Source organism: Strongylocentrotus purpuratus, unplaced genomic scaffold (genome assembly GCF_000002235.5).
Source record: "Strongylocentrotus purpuratus isolate Spur 01 unplaced genomic scaffold, Spur_5.0 spur5_scaffold_5, whole genome shotgun sequence".
Lineage (NCBI taxonomy): Eukaryota > Metazoa > Echinodermata > Echinoidea > Camarodonta > Strongylocentrotidae > Strongylocentrotus > Strongylocentrotus purpuratus.
The window spans coordinates 40056421-40072970 of record NW_022145611.1 but is presented as its reverse complement, the minus strand read 5'-3'; the positions used below and the strand labels follow the sequence as shown (position 1 = coordinate 40072970).

At 38.4% G+C, this 16550-nt stretch overlaps 1 protein-coding gene across 1 annotated transcript in view; it reads left to right on the top strand.

The window, feature by feature from the left end:
* Positions 1–2609: 2609 nt before the first annotated feature.
* Positions 2610–16550, top strand: part of LOC105443673 (fibrillin-2-like) — a 30683-nt gene continuing 16742 nt past the window's right edge. Inside the window, exons 1-9 of the mRNA XM_030998857.1 lie at positions 2610–2744; positions 4062–4193; positions 4585–4716; positions 5221–5352; positions 11641–11772; positions 12175–12306; positions 12824–12955; positions 13354–13485; positions 13990–14118. Of these exons, the coding sequence (XP_030854717.1) occupies positions 2657–2744; positions 4062–4193; positions 4585–4716; positions 5221–5352; positions 11641–11772; positions 12175–12306; positions 12824–12955; positions 13354–13485; positions 13990–14118 (1141 nt within the window). The 5' untranslated portion in view covers positions 2610–2656. The remainder of the gene's footprint in view (positions 2745–4061; positions 4194–4584; positions 4717–5220; positions 5353–11640; positions 11773–12174; positions 12307–12823; positions 12956–13353; positions 13486–13989; positions 14119–16550) is intronic.

Genomic DNA, 16550 nt, shown 5'->3' with positions numbered 1-16550 from the left:
AATATCACATTTTGTAATGTTCTAAAATGTCCGCGAACTTTGGTCACCCCTTCATACTATTAGTCCTTTTCTGAATTAATTTTCGCCCATCCCGCGCGAAACCGTTCGGAAGCTTTCAAGTTTCATTAAATTATTAGAGAAAGAAGACGAATCGTTTTATTGTGCCTTTGTCTGAATTCAGTTCCCCCCTCCCACGCGAAGCGCGGAAGCTTTGTCGTTTCATTTAATTATTACTCTTAATCCTTGTCTGAAATCATTTTCGCGTTTCATTAATTATTAGAGAAAGATTATTATAAAGACGATTCGTTGTACCGTTCTCGACTCTTAATCCTAGTCTGAAATTAGTTTCCCCCCCCCCCCCCCCCCCCCCCCCCCTCCCGCGCGAAGCGCGGAAGCTTTGCCGTTTCATTAAATTATTAGAGAAAGAAGACGATTCGTTGTACTGTTCTCTATAGAGAGTATACTCTTAATCTTGTCTGAATTCAATTCCCCCCACTGGGCCCCTTAACGTTATATGTGCAGTGTTACACGATGTAAGTATGGAACGCTCGTTCGTAAATCTGTGAATGCTCAGCCCGAGTGGTGGGTAGCATGTTATCTCCCGACAGTGCTTTGTACAGTAGCTTCTGGAAAGGAATTAGTGTTACTGTTAGTGGCCACTATAAGGCCCTTAGTGACTATAAAAAACATATGCTCTTCCTGGCTATTTGGGAATGGGTCAGTTTGCAAGAAATAATGGAGAAACTATAGCATTTTGTTGAAAATAATGTGATATCACGAACATTTAAACATTACTTGTGAAAATAAGTCATGGTACAATTTTATTTGCCCCCCCCCCCCACCAGTACGCCAGTGGTGACAAGACCATATATATTATAAGGAAACCACCTCAGCCCCCCCCCCCCGAAAATAAATATTAAGGTCCGCTGCCTGAATGTCCGAGTCGTCATCATAAAGGCGAAGGCGGCGGGTGTGGGGTGGGGGGGGGGGGGGGGAGGTGAGCTTGAGGATGTTTCATGATTCAAATGTTATTGATATAAATTCTCAATTATGTTTATAACATTGGATAACAATTTTCAAACCTACTTAAAAACAAGACAAATATTCAGGGCCATGTGTCGCCTTGGGGGTGTCCTCCGTCCAATATTTCCATTTGTTATGAGCATTTTGGATATTGCTTAGGCCTATTTCATTTTATGAATAAAAACCCTCATCCCGTATTATGAATAGCGACCCTCTACTCCTATTATGAATAGCGAACCTCATTTCATATTATGAATAGTGACCCTATTGTGAATAGCGACCCTCATTTCATATTATGAATAGCAACCCTCTACTCCTATTATGAATAGCTCTTCTCCTATTATGAATAGTGACCCTATTATGAATAGCGACCCTCATTTCGTATTATGAATAGCAACCCTCTACTCCTATTATGAATAGCTCTTCTCCTATTATGAATAGCGACCCTCTTCTCCTATTATGAATAGCGACCCTCTTCTATTATGAATAGCGAACCTCATTTCGTATTATGAATAGCGACCCTCTTCTCCTATTATGAATAGCGACCCTCTTCTCCTATTATGAAAAGCGAACCTCATTTCGTATTATGAATAGCGACCCTCTTCTCCTATTATGAATAGCGAACCTCATTTCGTATTATGAATAGCGACCCTCTTCTCCTATTATGAATAGCGAACCTCATTTCGTATTATGAATAGCGACCCTCTTCTCCTATTATGAATAGCGACCCTCTTCTCCTATTATGGATGGAGAACCTCATTTCGTATTATGAATAGCGACCCTCTTCTCCTATTATGAATAGCGAACCTCATTTCGTATTATGAATAGCGACCCTCTTCTCCTATTATGAATAGCGAACCTCATTTCGTATTATGAATAGCGACCCTCTTCTCCTATTATGAATAGCGACCCTCTTCTCCTATTATGGATGGAGAACCTCATTTCGTATTATGAATAGCGACCCTCTTCTCCTATTATGAATAGCGACCCTTATGAATAACGACCCCGATTTTGCATTATGAATAGCGACCCTCTTCTCCTATTATGAATACCGACCCTCTTATCTGATTATGAATAGCGGTCCTTATGAATAATGAACCTTATGAATAATGACCCTTTTCTCCAATTATGAAAAGCGGTCCTTATGAATAGCGGTCCTTATGAATAACGGACCTTATGAATAGCTGACCTTATGAATAGCGGACCTTACGAATAGCGACATTGACCCTTTTGATCCAGAATTATTTAACTTTCTAAATAAGCAATGGAGAGTAAAATGTATAGACTAATCAATATTTTTGTGTTACAAAGTTACAAATTGGCAATTTTTTGTTGATTTTTCGTAGCATTTGTTCACGATTTCATTTGACATTCATTTTTACTTTTTTACTCTCTAGGCTAGATCTAGATCTAGTCTAGATTCTAGAGTGCATGGAGATACAAATAATTGGTGCCAATTTAAGATGAAAAGCTGATTCAATTAGAACTTTAGAAAACTCTTGACTGCATGCTATGGGTGAAAAAAATGTTTACTTTTCCCCCGGTGGGGTCACTCAATGTGACTTCCGGACCGCCGGGACTTTTCCTAGACATTGACGAATGCGTGGTGGATACAACACTCTGTGCAAATGGAATGTGTTCGAACACACCGCCTGGCTCTTACACCTGTAGCTCGTGTGACTCTGGATATGAATTAAACGATGATAGCACTGCTTGCAATGGTAAGGACGTGAAGTCAAATTAGATCTAGTAGTCTACTCAGTACTATAGTGTCACATTTTACTTTTTAGTGGCATCTTTAACAGTCTTTTGATCCAGAATGCTTTGAATTACAAGTTGTAGGTTTACATGATCTTAGTCCAAAAGTCAGTAGGAAATTTCAATCCACTTCTAACTTCAAGTACACTCTGCCTGTCTGCCATTAATGAAAACTATTAAACCTAAAATGGACATTTAACTTTCTTAATTAGCAATGGAGAGTAAAATGTATAGACTAATCAATATTTTTTTTTTACAAATTGGCAATTTCTTGTTGATTTTTCGTAGCACTTGTTCACGATTTCGTTTGACATTCATTTTTACTTTTTTACTACTAGATCTAGAGTAAAGGAGCCCGTTTTCGGCCACTTAAGACAAAATCCTATTTTTAGGACTCTTTACTTCCTATTTATTATCATTTCTTGTTCAAATCATGAAGCAAATATTATTATTATTTAAACAAAAAAAGAATCCCAGAAAAAAATCACGAATTGCCATGACAATATTCATTTCAATTTTCACTGTTTTGGAGCCCGTTATCGGCCGAGCGTTTCAGTTTACGGCCGCATGTACAAAGTCAATAGGAAGCGCTCGCGCGCGCCGTGCGTTTCCGCGCTGATGTACAGCACAAGCGGGCGGAGCAGGTATCCCACGCCGGAACTCCCTGATGCTCGCCTGGCCGAAGACAGGCACAGCGGTGATCGGAAGTTGGAATCTGAATTAGACAGAGATATCGTGTGTGCGTCGCGGTGTGCGGCTGCATTGATTTAATACATGCGATGACATACTTTTGAGCTTGCGACTAGCACAAAATCGGGCTCTAAATCTGAAAAATACTCGAAATACAGCTCATTTTATGGTACCCATATTTCTTACAGACACGCGTAAGATACTCGATTTTTCAGATTTGGGTAGCGGGACCGGCGATTACATCGCTAAAATGTGATATTTTAGGATATATTTTCCATTGCAAATGTGGTTCTTCAGTGACACTGGCATGGTATGGTATGTGTGGGATATGTGTTATGCTATTATGCGATGTATTTTAGAGTGATTTTACCTTGCATCCAACCAATCGGCCGAAAACAGGAGCTGGCCGATTACGGGCTCTAGATCTAGACTCTAGATCTAGGTCTAGACCCTAGTCTAGATTCTAGAGTGCATGCATGGAGATACCAATAATTGGTGCCAATTTAAGATGAAAAGCTGATTCAATTAGAACTTTAGAAAATTATTGACTGCATGCTATATGGGTGAAAAAAAATGTTTACTTTTCCTAGACATTGACGAATGCGTGGTGGATACAACACTCTGTGCAAATGGAATGTGTTCGAACACACCGCCTGGCTCTTACACCTGTAGCTCGTGTGACTCTGGATATGCATTAAACGATGATAGCACTGCTTGTGATGGTAAGGATGTGAAGTCAAATTAGATCTAGTACCATAGTCTATTCAGTACTAGTAGTGTCACATTTTACTTTTTAGTGGCATCTTTAACAGTCTTTTGATCCAGAATTATTTAACTTTCTAAATTAGCAATGGAGAGTAAAATGTATAGACTAATCAATATTTTTGTGTACAAATTGGCAATTTCTTGTTGATTTTTCGTAGCATTTGTTCACGATTTCATTTGACATTCATTTTTACTTTTTTACTCTCTAGATCTAGATCTAGTCTAGATTCTAGAGTGCATGGAGATACAAATAATTGGTGCCAATTTAAGATGAAAAGCTGATTCAATTAGAACTTTAGAAAACTCTTGACTGCATGCTATGGGTGAAAAAATGTTTACTTTTCCTAGACATTGACGAATGCGTGGTGGATACAACACTCTGTGCAAATGGAATGTGTTCGAACACACCGCCTGGCTCTTACACCTGTAGCTCGTGTGACTCTGGATATGAATTAAACGATGATAGCACTGCTTGCAATGGTAAGGACGTGAAGTCAAATTAGATCTAGTAGTCTACTCAGTACTATAGTGTCACATTTTACTTTTTAGTGGCATCTTTAACAGTCTTTTGATCCAGAATGCTCTGAATTACAAGTTGTAAGTCTACATGATCTTAGTCCAAAAGTCAGTAGGAAATTTCAATCCACTTCTGTTCAAGTACACTCTGCCATTAATGAAAACTATTAAACCTGAAATGGACATTTGACTTTCTAAATTAGCAATGGAGAGTAAAATGTATAGACTAATCATTATTTTTTTTACAAATTGGCAATTTCTTGTTGATTTTTCTTAGCATTTGTTCACGATTTCGTTTGACATTCATTTTTACTTTTTTACTCTCTAGATCTAGATCTAGTCTAGATTCTAGAGTGCATTGAGATACAAATAATTGGTGCCAATTTAAAATGAAAAGATAATTCAATTAGAACTTTAGAAAACTCTTGACTGCATGCTATGGGTGAAAAAAATGTTTACTTTTCCTAGACATTGACGAATGCGTGGTGGATACAACACTCTGTGCAAATGGAATGTGTTCGAACACACCGCCTGGCTCTTACACCTGTAGCTCGTGTGACTCTGGATATGAATTAAACGATGATAGCACTGCTTGCAATGGTAAGGACGTGAAGTCAAATTAGATCTAGTAGTCTACTCATGCATGTCACATTTTACTTTTTAGTGGCATCTTTAACAGTCTTTTGATCCAGAATGCTTTGAATTACAAGTTGTAGGTTTACATGATCTTAGTCCAAAAGTCAGTAGGAAATTTCAATCCACTTCTAACTTCAAGTACACTCTGTCATGATGTTCGATTAGACATGATATTGATATCGATGTAAACAATGTGATCGAGAGATAATGTAATGCATTGCATGTTGCAAGGTCAAGAGGTCAAATACGGCATGTTACATGTTCGTAAAGCCGGAGCGGAAAGGATACAATAAAGACTATGAGACTCGTAATACTTGTGTTGAATTCCATTTATTCTATATCCTGGTTAGGATATGACATTGGCGACGAGGATGAAAGTCATATAGGACAATTGTAGATCTGTTTGAGAAGGAAAATGGCGTTTGGAGGCGCAGATATCAAGGGACTTTGTCAGTTTGATCCGACCGGAGACGGCAGTGTTGTGAGTGAAAGATGGCAGCGCTGGTATGAGGAGTTTGATGCGTACGCAGATAGCCTCGGTGTGTTTGTCGACGGGGCAGAGCCGGCGCAGTTGACTCGACGTAGAGCCTTGATGATGTACTCGGCTGGAGCGGCTGTGCGGGAAGTTTTCAAGACCCTTGAGGATACTGGCACCAAGGCAGATTATGACAAGGCTGTGAACGCTTTGGAGAAGCATTTTGTTGTGCAGTCAAATTCTACCTTTCAACGTCATGTTTTCAGACAGATTACTCAGCAGGCGGATGAGACTGTGTCGCAGATGGTGACACGGCTTAAGAAGGCAGCAGAAGGCTGTGCTTTCAGAGATGATTTGGAGAACCAGATTCGTGATCAGGTCGTTCAAGGGTTGCGGTCATCTAGACTGCGAAGGAAACTTTTGGAAAAGGGTACTGCACTCACCCTAACTGCAACCTTGGCGATAGCAGCGTCACTTGAGGCCGTGGAGGCCATGGATTCTCAATTCAGAATACTGTCATCGGTGGACGAGTTTCCTAACCCTAGTTCCCAGATCCGTCAGGTCAGTAATGAAACCCGTGAATGCTTTAATTGTGGGAGAACTGGGCACAGTTATAAGGACTCGACATGTCCAGCCAAGGGACGGATATGCCACACATGTGGGAAAAAGGGACACTTCGCCACAAAGTGCAGAGATGGTTCAGGGAAGAAGGAGCAGACAAGTGGACCAAACGTTAAACCTAGAGGAAAATGGGGACAGAAAAGGCAAGGTCACAAAGTGCGACAAGTGGATGAATGCACATGTCACTGTCAGAATAAGCAAGGTGATGAACAGAATCATAGTGATGATAGTGAGAGAGGATATATGCATTCGCTATTGATACTGACAAGTGTGAAAAGGTGCCTGTTGTGATTGGAGGAGTACCAGTTGATATCATAGTAGATTCTGGAACCACTGCGAATATCATTGACAGAGCATTATGGGAGTTCCTGAAGACAGAGAAAATTACATGCTCATCCCGAAGGTGTAACAAAAAGATCTATCCGTATACTTCTGTAGAGCCACTCCAGACCATTGGATGTTTTAAAGCTGTGGTCACGGCAGGTGAGAGAAGTGTAGAAGCTGAATTTGTTGTCATTGCAGAGAAAGGCGAACCACTGATGAGTAGAAAAACGGCATTAGCCCTTGGTGTGCTACGGATCGGGATAGATGTGAACTCTGTGAAATCATATGTAGATATGAGAGAAGAATTCAAGCCAGTATTCCAAGGCGTTGGAAAACTGCGTGATCGACAAATCAAGCTGAAAGTTGATCCCGAGATTAGACCTGTAGCCCAGCCAGTTCGAAGAACACCATTCGGTTTGAGAGACAGAGTGAAGGAGAAGATCCAGGAACTAGTCGAGCAAGACATTATAGAGCCTGTGGAAGAACCTACACCGTGGGTTAGTCCTGTAGTCATAGTACCCAAGCCTAATGGAGATATCCGGATATGCAGTGACATGAGGCGGGTCAATGAAGCCATTGTGAGGGAGAGACATCCGATACCGACAGTGGATGAAATACTCCAAGAGTTGTCAACAAGCAAGGTGTTCTCAAAAATTGATCTAAAATGGGGATATCATCAGTTGGAGTTAGATCCTGAATCCCGAAAGTTGACCACGTTTGTAACACATTGCGGACTATACCGTTACAAGAGATTGTTATTCGGTGTGAATGCAGCACCTGAGATCTATCAGCACGAGATCCACAAAGTGCTTCAAGGACTACCTGGTGTTGCAAACATTTCTGATGACATCATCATTCATGGTGCCACGCAGGAAGAGCATGATGAGAGGCTTCGACAGACCTTGACACGATTGAAAGACGCAGGATTAACGGCCAATGCAGAAAAGTGCCTGTTTGGTGTGTCCGAGTTAGTATTCAGGGGACACAAGTTGACCAAGGACGGCATCAATCCCACCAAGGCCAAGATTGAGGCTGTAGCAAACGCATGTGAGCCAATACGGAGTACGCTCTTACCAGCTGGTCCATGGGAGGATGTCGCAGTAGATTTTTTGGGACCACTACCATCTGGTGAATCAATTCTAGTGATCATTGACTATTACAGTAGATATTACGAATATATTGTGATGCGATCTACAACAGCAGAGAAGACAGTGGCAGCTCTAGCAGGGATCTTCGCAAGACATGGTTTGCCACTAACCCTGTATTCTGACAATGGGCCTCAATTTATCTCGCAAGTCTTTGCAGACTATATGAGGCTGACAGGTGTACACCACCATAGGGTTACACCCAAGTGGCCTCAGGCAAATGGTGAGGTTGAGCGACAGAACCAATCCCTCGAGAAGAGAATGAGAATTGCTCATTCAGAAGGCAAAGACTGGAAGGAGGCGCTTCTGTCATATGTTGCAGCATACAGGGCTACACCACATAGCACAACAGGTAAAAGCCCAGCTGAGCTACTCTTCGGACGGAAGATCAGGACAAAGTTACCTATTATCAGTGAATCTCTAAATGACCAAGAGATCAGAGACCAGGACGCTGAGAGCAAAGGTGCATCGAAACTGTATGCAGACTCTAAGAGGGGTGCCAAACCGTCTGATGTGGTGCCAGGAGATGAAGTTCTGGTGAGGAGGGAAGTGTCTAGCAAAATGGACACACCATTTCTACCACAACCATACACAGTTGTATCCAGAGAGGGCAACAAGCTGAACATTTGCTCACCAGAAGGTGTGATGTATGCTAGGAACACATCACATGTGAAGAAGTATCATCGACAGGAATACTGCAGCCGGAAGCTGAGACTACAGAGGCCCAGGTTCCACTCTACCATGGTGTTGGTGCTGAATTGATAACACCGCAGTCTGATGTCGAGACTACTAGTGATCAGAGCCAACATGAGGGGACTGAGCGTCAGATGGGAGTTCCGAAGACCGTACCATCACCGACCCAGACACCAATTTGGAGCAGACCAAAACGCCATCGTTTGAGGCCCAAGCGATTTTCTGATTATTTGTTGATTGATTGATTGATTTTTATTCGACAAGCTTCCAACATACAACAATATACAATAATAACAGATCAAAAAAGTCAGCTTGAACAGGATAACCCACGAAAGCTCGAGAGCTTATTTCCAGTGGGGTCCCTTACAGACATGTATAAAATTAATAAGTTAAAATAGTAATATTTACAGACAGATAAGAAAATTAAAAGAACTACTTATTAAAGATAATAATAATAACAACATTAAACTGATGATAGAAATGATATTAAGTACAAGAAGAAAAAGAAGAAGGAGAAGAAGAAAAAGAGGAGAATGAAGAAGAGGAAAATAATGATGAATTTGTAGAAATTCTATAACGTACGAAAACATAAGTATATACAACATGAAAAAGTATGAACCGACAGAAGAATAAAAATTTCAATCATATAACATGTCATTCACTTCTCTTCTCTGACTGTCAAGTATTAGGTATTCCTTTAATTTCCTCTTAAAATGATCATAGTTTCCTATTTCTTTTACACCATTGGGAAGGGAATTCCAATGTTTTATGGCATTGTAATAAAACGAATTTCCAATACTACCTACTCTTTCAGGTAAGTTAAAGTTGAATCGTCTATTTCTTGTATTATAATCATGTACGTCAGTAACAAGATCGAAGTTGGATCGAATATAATGATTCGACCTAGTATGGTATATTTTATGCACATGATGCAATACGAGTTGTTTTGATCTTTGGTCGACTTCAAGAAAACCAGCTTTAGAAAGTTCGCTGTAGCCAACATGAGTTCTTGGACCAGAACAGTTGATAAATCTCACCATTTTGTTCTGTATAATCTTCAACTTCTTTTGATCTGACTTGTTTATGTTACTATACCATGCAGGGTTAGCATAGTCAAATAAACATTGAATAAGAGCAAAACAGAGTGTACGTCTTGCTTTTAAATCCATACAACTTTGATATCTGTACAAAAATTTCAGACGAGAATTTGCTTTTTTTACAACTGATTCTACTAAAGATGAAAATGAAATTGCGCTAGCCAACTCAATGCCTAAATACTTCACAGACTCTTTTCTCTTGATTGCTTGATTATTGTGTGTCACTTTGAATTCAAATGACTTTTTAGAACTACTTTTAGAACAAAATAAAATGCTTTCTGTTTTTCCCAAGTGTTTTCCGGTGTTGGAATGAAGATTCGGTGGAAACAGCCATCTAGTATTGTGACGCGAAGTGTTCAACCAGTAAAAGTGACACAACAAAGTTTTTCAGTAATTTGAATGTTTGAGTGTTAAAATGTTTCACAAAGAGTTCAAGTGCTATTTTAGCAAGTACATAGGGTGTATGCCTGTACGCTGCCCTATATTTAACGGAATGTTCACTATATAAGGGTGTATGCCTGTATGTACGCTGCCCTATATTCAATGAAAAGTTTAGTAACCGGGTGTATGCTTGTACGCTGCCCTGAGTTAAAGTGATTAATTAGTGAAATTTAAACCCAAAAAAAATGAGAGAAGAAAAGGGTGCAAGCTAGTGCCAAGAGAAACGTGGGGATTCATCTCAAAGCAAACTCTCAAGTTGTTAGCTGACTTTGAAGCTCAAGTGAAAGACTAGCAGCTGAAGAAAGGACATTATAAGATTAATTATAATGAGAACTCTAAAATGTCTCATGACAGATCTGATCAACATCCAACCCAGTCAGAGATGAATATTGAGAACTCTAATGCATGCGTCTTATGAAAGACTCATATGAAAGACTCATAAACAAACAGAGACTTTATAGTTAAAGCAGTTTGATATGTCAGTCAAGTAGTTAAATGAAGTGAGTTGATCATACACTGCATATATTGTAATGTCAAGTTGTTTGAATATTCATTTCATGATGTGTATGATGAGAAATGTATAAGTTCTGAATTGGGAGTTCATTGTTTTAAAAACAAAAAACAATGTGTGTTTGGTTGAAGTTCAAGTTCAATAGTTCGAAGTCAAGTAATACACGAGTCGTTATTAGTATGAAAACAAACAAACGATATTTGGATATCGATGTGGTCAATGGAAAAGTCACATACATGTATTTTATTGATACAAACAGTTCAAAACTTATTGCATGCTAAAACAAGTTTTGAAATCAGGGTTCATGATTATTCATTGAAGTAAAATGGAAAAGATATCTTTTAATCTGATAAGGGAGGGATGTCATGATGTTCGATTAGACATGATATTGATATCGATGTAAACAATGTGATCGAGAGATAATGTAATGCGTTGCATGTTGCAAGGTCAAGAGGTCAAATACGGCATGTTACATGTTCGTAAAGCCGGAGCGGAAAGGATACAATAAAGACTAGATCTATGAGACTCGTAATACTTGTGTTGAATTCCATTTATTCTATATCCTGGTTAGGATATGACACACTCTGCCATTAATGAAAACTATTAAACCTGAAATGGACATTTAACTTTCTTAATTAGCAATGGAGAGTAAAATGTATAGACTAGACTAGATCTAATCAATATTTTTTTTTTACAAATTGGCAATTTCTTGTTGATTTTTCGTAGCACTTGTTCATGATTTCGTTTGACATTCATTTTTACTTTTTTACTAGATCTAGAGGTCTATCTAGACTCTAGATCTAGATCTAGTCTAGATTCTAGAGTGCATGCATGGAGATACCAATAATTGGTGCCAATTTAAGATGAAAAGCTGATTCAATTAGAACTTTAGAAAATTATTGACTGCATGCTATATGGGTGAAAAAAAATGTTTACTTTTCCTAGACATTGACGAATGCGTGGTGGATACAACACTCTGTGCAAATGGAATGTGTTCGAACACACCGCCTGGCTCTTACACCTGTAGCTCGTGTGACTCTGGATATGCATTAAACGATGATAGCACTGCTTGTGATGGTAAGGATGTGAAGTCAAATTAGATCTAGTAGTGAGTAGTACCATAGTCTATTCAGTACTAGTAGTGTCACATTTTACTTTTTAGTGGCATCTTTAACAGTCTTTTGATCCAGAATTATTTAACTTTCTAAATTAGCAATGGAGAGTAAAATGTATAGACTAATCAATATTTTTGTGTACAAATTGGCAATTTCTTGTTGATTTTTCGTAGCATTTGTTCACGATTTCATTTGACATTCATTTTTACTTTTTTACTCTCTAGATCTAGATCTAGTCTAGATTCTAGAGTGCATGGAGATACAAATAATTGGTGCCAATTTAAGATGAAAAGCTGATTCAATTAGAACTTTAGAAAACTCTTGACTGCATGCTATGGGTGAAAAAAATGTTTACTTTTCCTAGACATTGACGAATGCGTGGTGGATACAACACTCTGTGCAAATGGAATGTGTTCGAACACACCGCCTGGCTCTTACACCTGTAGCTCGTGTGACTCTGGATATGAATTAAACGATGATAGTACTGCTTGCAATGGTAAGGACGTGAAGTCAAATTAGATCTAGTAGTCTACTCAGTACTATAGTGTCACATTTTACTTTTTAGTGGCATCTTTAACAGTCTTTTGATCCAGAATGCTCTGAATTACAAGTTGTAAGTCTACATGATCTTAGTCCAAAAGTCAGTAGGAAATTTCAATCCACTTCTGTTCAAGTACACTCTGCCATTAATGAAAACTATTAAACCTGAAATGGACATTTAACTTTCTAAATTAGCAATGGAGAGTAAAATGTATAGACTAATCATTATTTTTTTAACAAATTGGCAATATCTTGTTGATTTTTCTTAGCATTTGTTCACGATTTCGTTTGACATTCATTTTTACTTTTTTACTATCTAGATCTAGATCTAGATCTAGTCTAGATTCTAGAGTGCATGGAGATACAAATAATTGGTGCCAATTTAAGATGAAAAGCTGATTCAATTAGAACTTTAGAAAATTCTTGACTGCATGCTACAGTATATGGGTGAAAAAAATGTTTACTTTTCCTAGACATTGACGAATGCGTGGTGGATACAACACTCTGTGCAAATGGAATGTGTTCGAACACACCGCCTGGCTCTTACACCTGTAGCTCGTGTGACTCTGGATATGCATTAAACGATGATAGCACTGCTTGTGATGGTAAGGATGTGAAGTCAAATTAGATCTAGTACCATAGTCTATTCAGTACTAGTAGTGTCACATTTTACTTTTTAGTGGCATCTTTAACAGTCTTTTGATCCAGAATTATTTAACTTTCTAAATTAGCAATGGAGAGTAAAATGTATAGACTAATTAATATTTTTGTGTACAAATTGGCAATTTCTTGTTGATTTTTCGTAGCATTTGTTCACGATTTCATTTGACATTCATTTTTACTTTTTTACTCTCTAGATCTAGATCTACTCTAGATTCTAGAGTGCATGGAGATACAAATAATTGGTGCCAATTTAAGATGAAAAGCTGATTCAATTAGAACTTTAGAAAACTCTTGACTGCATGCTATGCCTATGGGTGAAAAAAATGTTTACTTTTCCTAGACATTGACGAATGCGTGGTGGATACAACACTCTGTGCAAATGGAATGTGTTCGAACACACCGCCTGGCTCTTACACCTGTAGCTCGTGTGACTCTGGATATGAATTAAACGATGATAGCACTGCTTGCAATGGTAAGGACGTGAAGTCAAATTAGATCTAGTAGTCTACTCAGTACTATAGTGTCACATTTTACTTTTTAGTGGCATCTTTAACAGTCTTTTGATCCAGAATGCTCTGAATTACAAGTTGTAAGTCTACATGATCTTAGTCCAAAAGTCAGTAGGAAATTTCAATCCACTTCTGTTCAAGTACACTCTGCCATTAATGAAAACTATTAAACCTGAAATGGACATTTAACTTTCTAAATTAGCAATGGAGAGTAAAATGTATAGACTAATCATTATTTTTTTTACAAATTGGCAATTTCTTGTTGATTTTTCTTAGCATTTGTTCACGATTTCGTTTGACATTCATTTTTACTTTTTTACTCTCTAGATCTAGATCTAGTCTAGATTCTAGAGTGCATTGAGATACAAATAATTGGTGCCAATTTAAAATGAAAAGATAATTCAATTAGAACTTTAGAAAACTCTTGACTGCATGCTATGGGTGAAAAAAATGTTTACTTTTCCTAGACATTGACGAATGCGTGGTGGATACAACACTCTGTGCAAATGGAATGTGTTCGAACACAGGTGGCTCTTACACCTGTAGCCCATGTGACTCTGGATATGCATTAAACGATGATAGCACTGCTTGCAATGGTAAGGACGTGAAGTCAAATTAGATCTAGTAGTCTACTCATGCATGTCACATTTTACTTTTTAGTGGCATCTTTAACAGTCTTTTGATCCAGAATGCTCTGAATTACAAGTTGTAGGTCTACATGATCTCAGTCCAAAAGTCAGTAGGAAATTGAAATCCACTTCTGTTAAAGTACACTCTGCCATTAATGAAAATTATTAAATCTGAAATGGACATTTAACTTTCTAAATTAACAATGGAGATTAAAATGCATAGACTAATCACTATTTTTGTTTACAAATTGGTAATTGACTTGGATGCTGGTGTGAGGAAATAAGACTCTGTGGAGGGAAATTGAAAATTTATATTAGCAATATAAAGAAAGCAAAAAGTGTATAGTGAGGCAATGAAAACAGAGACTCATGAGTGAGCTGCTACTTGCCCTGTGATTTAAAAAGTTTGTCATGTCATTACAGATTTTTTTTTTTTTTTTTTTTTTTATTTACCCAGGGTAACCCCATCAGTGAGTAAAACACTGTTATACTCGGGGGCCCTGCAATAGTACAACACAAATTACAAACATGTAAATGAATACAGAACAACAAATATTACTAAGACATCAGACCTGCACGAAATATTAAACTTTTAAGAAAAAAAAGAAAAAAAAAAAAACCTATAAGGCTCCCACAATGCCTCCGCTTGCCGGAACCAACTGGACCGCAGGGTCCGAGGCACTACCTCCAAACACTACTCTCCCTCGCCACCCCATAATGAATTTTTATTTTTTTGTTTGTTTGTTGATGTGTTTGTGTTCATACCAAACCATCTACTGATTTCTAATTCTCCAATATGAAGTAGCAAAGGACTGCCTAGAAACAGCGCCCCGAATACCACTATCCAGCCGATTCCAGCTAGAGAACGGAAGCACAATGGGAAAAGGCTCTTTTACCAGCCTGTGTGCGGACAAGTGGCACCACAACACCATTGTGCACTGCATTTCTTGTCCGGTGTGAATGTATACTTTCTGAACGTACAAAAAGTTCAATGAGGTAAACTGGTGCTTCCCCGCGGAGTACACTGTGCACTGTTGTGCATTTATGGAATTGCCACCTTTCTTCAATTGAAACCCATTTTAATTTGTTATATGCCTGTTCAATGGGAGTAGAATAATTGACTTTTAAGATCAACCGGGCCATTTTCTTGTGTTGTCTTATCAAACCGTCTTTCAAATATTGTGCACATGTGGACCATGAATTGCTACAGTAGTCAAAGTAAGGTAATATAAGTGAGTTAGCTAAGACTTTAGAGCTGCATGTCAACAGTGAGGTATTTTCGGAGTCTACCAAAGAGTGCAAGTCGGGAACCAATCTTTTTCATTGTTTCTTCAATATGTTTTTGCCAAGTTAATGTCTCATCCATCCAAACCCCAAGATATTTATAGGTGTTAACTAGATTCATAACCTTTGATTAGTTATCCGATTTTGATCAAAATTTTTTTCTGATTTTTCTGCTTATATTAAGGTAAGTTATTTTATTAGTGGACTTGCCCTTTGATGGAGCTTTGTGTAATGCAGGTATCAAAATCTATTGAAATATTACGTTAAAGAGGGTGTAGATTGGCAATATACTGGTTAACGGCATCTACGTCTTCTTTTGGACAACTGCGCTTAAACGAACGGACTTGATTAACAGTTCTCTACATCAGGCGCGTACGCATGGGGGGGGCTGTTTTGGGGGTTTAAGCCTCCCTCCCCCCCCCCCCTCGATTTTTATTTATTTAAAATCTGTTTTAGTGCAAGGGTGGAGGGGTTGTGCGGATTTTTTTTTAAATGAATGCTTCTTTACCCCCTTCCCCCCATCACCCAACTGAGCGAAATTTCGATCGACGCGATTTTCCCATTTCCGGGGGCAAAAAAAATTTAAAAATTATGGTTACCCCCCCCCCCCCCCCCCCCCCCCCCCCTGCGTTTTGTTTTGAGCTCAAATGCCTTATTTTGCGTAAACACCATCATAATTAATGCAAAGGTAATTATCAAATGATGGTTTCCAAATGCTTTTGAATCTTTTGGACCTTAAATATTTCAGTTACATACAAAGGGTTATTCATATAAAATACGGCACAGTCCATCTCTATGAAGCTTGGTACACTTATCGCCTCAAATAGTCCGAAACTGCTCAATTAATTTCAATGACCACAGTAAACCATGTTTACTTTGTTCTGAAATTATGTCCATATCTTTAAAAAACGGGACAGCGACTCGGTTTGAAACTTAGAACTAAATAGTATAAATTTGGTATAATGACATTGTAGTAATCGTAATTCATCACTACCACAGTTGTTATCAATACAGTTATCTTCATGATTATCACCAGCATCAACTTGTTCAGGTTTTTTTAAGTCGTTTTCATTGTCATGAAAAGAACTTAAAAACAGACCTTCTCATACTTGTTC